This window comes from Monopterus albus, unplaced genomic scaffold, assembly GCF_001952655.1.
Source record: "Monopterus albus unplaced genomic scaffold, M_albus_1.0 scaffold6.1, whole genome shotgun sequence".
Lineage (NCBI taxonomy): Eukaryota > Metazoa > Chordata > Actinopteri > Synbranchiformes > Synbranchidae > Monopterus > Monopterus albus.
This window is the reverse complement of record NW_018127886.1, coordinates 1,821,194-1,828,740: the sequence shown is the minus strand read 5'-3', so window position 1 is coordinate 1,828,740 and position 7,547 is coordinate 1,821,194. Positions and strand designations below refer to the sequence as shown.

General features: G+C 43.4%; 1 protein-coding gene across 1 annotated transcript; it reads left to right on the top strand.

Annotated features, from left to right (window-relative positions):
* The first annotated feature begins 53 nt into the window (after positions 1–53).
* hoxc8a (homeobox C8a) lies at positions 54–3,605 on the top strand. The gene is made up of 2 exons (XM_020618693.1): positions 54–798; positions 2,052–3,605. The coding sequence occupies exons 1-2, from the start codon at positions 366–368 to the stop codon at positions 2,366–2,368; spliced, it is 750 nt and encodes a 249-aa protein (XP_020474349.1). The 5' UTR covers positions 54–365; the 3' UTR covers positions 2,369–3,605.
* The last annotated feature ends 3,942 nt before the right edge of the window (positions 3,606–7,547 follow it).

Here is a 7,547-nt window from a genome sequence, read left to right as displayed (position 1 = left end):
GGTTTGGGGGGGGGGTGTTTGCCTCCAAAAAAAAAGGAAAAAGAAAGAAAAGAGCAGCGTCTGTGACTGTGCCGGTCGAGCAAGCCAGCTTTAACCTTAGCTAAAGCACATCTAAAGCACATGCCATGAGCCGGGTTTGAGCCTGCGAAACCTGGGAAAAACCCACACGACCGCGAGAATAATCCGATGAGAGGAACGACTCACAGAGAGCTGCCGTAGATTGTCCGAAGGGGCAGCGTTTCTCCTAGTTCCGGTTTGTCTGCCTGTGTGCGCTGTGCGACTTGGAACCCTAAACAAAAGGCTGCCATCATCCTAAAGGAGGTATTCTACTGCGAGAGAGCCCGTCTGCTTGATGCTAACCAAACATGAGCTCCTATTTTGTTAACCCTCTTTTTTCTAAGTACAAAGGCGGCGAGTCACTTGAGCCAACTTACTACGACTGCAGGTTTCCACAAAGCGTAGCCCGCAGCCACACGCTGGTTTACGGAGCCGGAGCAGCTGCACCGGGCTTTCAGCACCCGTCCCATCATGTGCAGGACTTTTTTCACCACGGCACCACGGGGATCTCCAATCCCGGATACCAGCAAAATCCCTGTGCTTTGGCTTGCCACGGAGACGCAACGAAATTTTATGGATATGAAGCCCTTCCGAGGCAAACGCTTTATGGTACCCAGCAAGATGCAAGCCTAGCGCAATACCCAGACTGTAAATCGTCGAGCTCTAACCCCGGAGAAGGACAAGGCCACTTAAATCAAAACTCCTCTCCTAGTCTCATGTTTCCTTGGATGCGACCCCACGGTCAGAATCATGCAGTTATTTCCTATTCTTTGCATGTTCCTGTGTGCACTTGTGTGTGTGCGCGCGCGCATGTGTGAGTACGTCATTGTGGTTGCTGGCTTGTGTGTCTGCGTTTGTATACAAACGTGCTAAATAACACGGAGTATATTTGAGCGTGTCAGTAAACAATAAAACCAAATAAGTCAGCCAACATGATGGGGCACATACAACCTGTGCTGCAGCCTGCTCTGACTCTGCAGCACATGTCCATGCAGGGCTGAATTGTTGCTTTCAGAAGTGTGAATTGCTGATCACAGCTCATGACACCAGCTCTTTGAAGTCAATTATCTTTCACAGAAGATAATTCATAAACTCTAAACGCACTAGACAGAAGGACGAATAAGTCACTGTATAAAATACGATGATATCACAAACACCAGTGGCATGCAGAGTGACGGGAGGGGTAGCTGAAACACAACATGCCACGATTATCCAGAATCCGGGTTTTAGGGGTTTGGGGGTAATTTGACCCAAAGGGCCAATGTGGCTCAGACACATGCAGCCATAACCATACAAGCTTTGTAGGTATTACATCCTCCATTCATGGATCATTCTGTTCAGGCTATCAGGCTACATTAACTCCACACAGGTGTTAGCTTCAATTGTATCGAGAGATTTATCATTAGCCTGTTCCCATCTGTTGCTACAGTGCAGCTTTATTTCATCTCTTCCTTTGTTAATAGTTTTTTCTCCTGTGTGTGTGACTGTATGTAAAAAAACAACAGGCTTCAGGTTTCATTCGAATGTAAGAATGAATGTAAGAGAAACCTGAAACTTGAATTCTTAAAAAAAAAGTCCAATACATTGTCTTCAATACTCATCCACGAACTCCTTATTGAGGTGGGTATAATGTTGCAAACAGCTGATCACTCCTGCAGGCAAATGTAAATGACACAAAAATGTATAAGAGCATTATTTTGAAAATCCACACGTGACATCAACCTTTGCTTTTTGTTTGGGATATGTGTAGGATAGGGTAGGATAGGATATGTGTAGCCTATAGATATTAATATCAGTGGAAAATCTCTGCACAACCTCTGCTTTAAATAAGGGCTCTGTATGAATGTGAAGAGTTAAGGAGATATACGATTAGTATTCATACTGAGGGGGAGAAAAGTCAATGCTGAATTAATTATAAGTCAGCTAAATGTGTTTCTTTTTCTAATGGAAGGCTATGGTGGCTCCAGCTAACCTCTGGCTTTATTTCATCCAAGCTCCAGGAAGACGGAACGGGAGGCAAACCTACAGTCGCTACCAAACTCTTGAACTGGAGAAAGAGTTTCTCTTCAACCCTTACCTGACCCGCAAGAGAAGGATCGAGGTGTCTCACGCTCTGAGCCTCACCGAGCGGCAGGTCAAGATCTGGTTTCAGAACAGGAGGATGAAGTGGAAAAAAGAGAATAACAAAGACAAGTTTCCGGGTCAGAGAGGAGAGGCTGAAGCCGAGGCCGAGGAAGAGGGCAACGAGGACGGTGAAGGGGAAGAGGGAGAGGAGAAAGAAACGGAAGAGAAAGAAGAGAGCAAGGAGTGATTTTTTTATGGCCCTTTTATGGTTATATGGCTAAAGAAGAGAAAAAAGAGAGGCCCCATAAACAGACGAAGAGTCACAAGGAGGCAGAGAGCGTCAACTTTATGACCACCCTTTCGTTTTGTGAAGAGGGAACAGGAATCCCCCCTAATATTGCTGTCATAAATACACGAAACTCTCCCTTCTCACCATTACCCTAATATGATTTGGATTTTTCTGTAGAGGCTACACACGTTTGTAGCAATTTTTTCTTTGAAGGAACTGCCGCCCTTGTAAAAAAGGGGTCAATTAAAACGCATGTTAGATGGAAAATGGCTTAGCTATTTTAAAAAAAATGCTTTTAACAATAACTGTATCAAAAGCATAGACAAAGAAGTTAAAAACATGACCAATCTGTGTTGTAAATATATTATAGCCTACATTAAAAAAATATGGACGTCATTTCTGAGTAGCCTTTCCGAATTTGTAAGCGAAATGTAGGCTTATAACTTGGTAGTGTGTTCAGACATCATTGCAGAAGTTACATTGGCTCTCAGCCTAAGCATAAACCACAAGTTTTTATCATTCTAATTGCTACTGTTACTGTTTTACTCGATCTCATGTGAATGGCCTAAACAAAGATAGCCATTAGCTCCTCAGACGTTTTTTCTAGGATTACCAGGGAAACGCAATCGTTTGAAATCCTTTGATGCTACCTAAACCTGGGGAAATTGCAATAGAGATTTCTGAATATAGAGATTTCATATGGTTTTAATTTTCAAATGTTCTATATCAAACCTTATATTATTAATTTATGTATGTAGCATTTACCCAGTATACAACACATGCTTGTTGAAGACAATTTGTGAGTCTTAGGAAGACAATTAGCTCAAAGCCAAGCAACCAATTCTGAGATTGTACCATGGCACTACCTAAGCTCAGAGCCCTGCCTTTGCAGAATCTATATCACACACTTGTGGCATCGCTCTGACGTGATTGCAAGCTATTTCCCCAACAACTAAAACTGCCTAAAACGCACATTTACTGTGTATAATAGTACCTGTTACAATTACAACGATTTTAAAGTAAAGGAGTTTTATTTTAATGTGCTGGTGATATAGCGTAGTTGTTTTGCACTGAATATAACCTTTATGTACGTCTTGTTATATATTGATGTGAACAATATGCTCGTTTCCTGGTGTGTCTCCTGTGAAAGACGGAATTGTGTCCCCGCCAGTGTTGATGTAAAGTCACAAATAAACAAAATGACTCACAATCATCTGTTTTTTTTATATTGATATTACAGGCTCGGTTACTGAAACTACCACCCCCCAAAACACACTCACACACTAGGCGCATATGTGAACTGACAATCTATTGTAATATGTAGTCGAGTACGCGTTTGTTATTGATTTGCCACTCACTGCATTTCTCTATAACAAATGATAAACTCTCACATGCTCTATAAATGCCCAATGCTCAACGTGACCCCGAGTTTGTAGAAGTAATTTGATGCGAAAAATCAAAATAGTCCAATTGAGGAAATGGCTAAACATGTAGATTTTTTGATGATCCAAAGCATTTAGTCTCAGGAGGGTGGAGGAGGTGCTAACGTATCACATAGCTCTTGGCTAAAGTTAGCCTGTCTTAAACTGCGCAACTTCTTCGATTAAATGAACACCAGACCTGTGTCTGCTGACGTATCCCTTTACCCTTTATGGAAAGGTTGCACATCCCATTCGCAGCATGCATGCTCTCCAAAGCCTGAGTCGTATTTGATTCATCCTCTTAATAAGAAACTTCCTCTGTTCAGGGAGGAGGTGCAGCTTTTCTTAATGAATCTTGGGAAGAATAATGGCTGTTTGAGATGAGATGAACAAACGTCTGGCGTGTTATGTTAATAATCAGACTAATGGCAAAGCATGCGGGAGGCTTTATCTGTCGGTACAGTGTAAGGTGTTGAGGGAAACCTGGTTTCAGACAAACCTCCGCCAAGCACCAGGGCGCAGAAATCAAGCGAATCAGAGGCCAAGTGCAGTAAATACCTTCTGTCTCCGTACAGCTGCTGTGTTTATGGGGACGGTTTGGAACAGGAGGATATACAGGCCACATAAAATCTCACTAACAGTGCAGCAACACAATATGACTCAAGCCCTACATCCGTGTAGGTCACTTGAGGTGTCCTTACAATTGGTAAAACACCGAGAGCCGTCTGTTTATTTTAACTGCAATTTGATCCCTCTTTTTCAAAATGTCATTTGACGCTTTCCTGCGCTTTCACCCACTCTCCCACCTGTTCAAAACAGAATTTCACTGTAAACGGAGGCCCAAAATAGCCTGGTTTCCCCTTAAAGGCGATTTAAACGTACCCATGGAATTAGTTTTCAAGGCGTTAACAGTATTACCTCTTGCTGTAGTTGTAGTTCAGTGTCGTGCAGCTACAATTCAAAGATCCTGGTGCGTCTTGGCTGCTTTTATACCCGCTCGTCATAAACTATTTGAACAAGCTGAAGTGATCCAATTCGATGTCTATACTAGACACCGTGGCTGCAAATACATGGCCGTAGAGACTCCTGTCACTTTAGGAGAGTGTTAATCCTGAAAGGAAGGTTATTTAGTTACTGGCTTATCTGTAAATTGAATTCAGCACGTTCATTACTTTTTATTTAAAAGTAGGTTGACGGGTTTTTCAAAACTATTTTTTTAGAGCAGGGAGAAATGAAAGAACCTGCACAATTATCTTCAATCAATACCTATTTATTAATAGGTCTGTTTACATTGTCATTGACTAAAATTAAACGGTTAATTTAAGCACAACAGATCAACGTTTATTTAGTTTGATTTGCAACAAATACAATCGAAAGGAAGAACTTTCCATGAACTGAACAGTATTGCGCCAAAAAGCAGCCCTTTCACTCAGGTTGTGTGCGTCTTTAGCGCATTCCGAATGTGTCCCCAAATCTCAGCTCCTTTACACCCTTGGTGTGTGTGTGTGCTGTACCATAACCAGAGGTTTGACTTTACCAATAAAGTTTACTGTACCTGCTGTAAAGTTTATTGGCGGTGTAAAGGCACCACTCGGATGCGACTGCATCTTTTGTCTGTGTGCCGAAGCTCAGTGTGGAGATCACGGCCTGCAAGGACAGGATGCACCGCTCATTTAAGTATGTAACAGACACTTTTGACTATGTAGGTGTAGAAAATATATCTATTTGATATTAGGACTAGGCCATATTGTAAGTGAGAAGCTTTGCTCCACTGGGATTTACGAGGATAAAAACCCTGCGTGTTGGGCTAAAATGCAATGATTTCTCTCCTATTGTTCTCTTCATTTTGACTCCTCTCACCCTGTATTAGATGTACCTCGAAGCATCTGTTGGAGGTGAAGAAATCCTCTTAAAGCCAGTGGCTGCCATGTGTTCTTCATATTTCTAAGGTGTAAAATTTATGTCCATATTTCCAAAGACGTCTTTGTGTGTGTGTGTGTGTGTGTGTGTGTGTGAGCAAAACCTAAAATTCTGCTGAAGGTGTGAACCAGATTTACAGTGCGTATTGACTGCTCGTCATAAGGTCTCATGGCTGATATGGTGTGTGTGTGCGCGCGCGCTCTGCAGGCTCATTCTCCACCAACCTGTTTTTCAAGTTTAAAATATGATACCTATAGCCAATAATTTAAATCGGACATTTTCACATTGTACGTGCACTGGAAGCATAGTGGACCAGCAAACCTGACGTGCTTACTGCCATGAAATGCATCCTGAGTCACAGTGATACAGAGGCCCAATGTGGAAGTACAATTTTGCCCAAATCAGATATAATTAGAGGTCTCTCTCTCTCTCTCTCTCTCTCTCTCTCTCTGTCTCTCGGTCCCCTTTCCTCTCTCCCCTCCTTCTCTTTGTCACTCTCACACTTTATTTCCTATTTCCCTTTGGCTTGGCTAATCCAGGACATATTGCAGGGGAACTGTCATATTTTTGACGCACGTTTAATTTTTGACATATGAGACATTTCAGCATCGCTCTCTATATCGTGGAGCCATTTTTAGTTTTGTGCACTCGAAAAAAGAAAGGGAAAGATGGGCGCAAACATTCCTGGTTGTTAAAGGGAGAAATTTACAGCTGAGTAATAAAAGTTTACGACTGAATCCTCTCTGTGATTGGATGCAGCGAGCCACGTGGCACACGCTCTATGAACATGAACTTTATGCTGTTGTCTATTCTCTGGTCCTTCCCTTGTATCCGCAGCAGACTAAGCTGGGGCGTAGAAACGTCTTTTTCCCTTAATAATAAGGACAATGCACAGCCATTTTGGAGCTGCTTTGTGTGCTACTCAGTCGATTTCCGACTTCCTGACAGAGGGATCTTCTGGACAGTCGCCGCCTTTACCATCCGCTGCCTGCGTTTCTCACCCCCCCTCCCACCACCCAACGCAGGCAAGGAAGCCTGGGACTGGGACGGCAAAAGGAGCCAACAAGCCTGATAGAAAAGACTTTTCCAGACAAAATGACATCCTGCCTCTATGGGCTCCCTATCACCGGGATGCGAAGATATCCAGCAGTACACGGGAGATGTGCGCTTTGTTGATATTCCCCCCGTCGCCATCGTGACCCCTCAGCTGCTGTGTTGGACCACAGTGAGGCTGCAAACTACGGAGAGCCTAATGGGGTAAGATCTTTTTTTTTTCCCAGTGTTTTTGTGTTGTGTTTGGCAATCAGCCAATGTTTGCTTGGCTGAAATTATGAATGATGTAATGGAGTGAGCGTGTGAGACCATGAGAAGGTTGATGGGTCTGTTCTGTGTAGTTATGACCTGACCTGTAGCCTGGGGAGGCTGCTGATGCCCCATGTCATTATCTCCTACTATGTAACAGGCACCTGCGAATACACTGACCGCTTTAGCCTACATTAGCTGAGCAGTTTAGAGCCGCTGTGCCAATATGTTGTAATAAATTGCCTGCTGATAGTAAACTTTCTCATCACTCATAGGCCCCTGTGACCAGGCAGTGACAAATTGCATTCAGAGCTGGCTGATGCGCTCTAATTATTTCTTGTTTCCACACTTGTTGTCAGTTGTTATATCCGGTCTGTGCCAAGAGCCTGAATAATATCTAAAAGCAATTTCACGCACGCGCACGCCCCCCCCCCCCACACACACAGACACACACGGGCAGGGTGTACACACTGACACGCAGTGTCGCCCCCGGC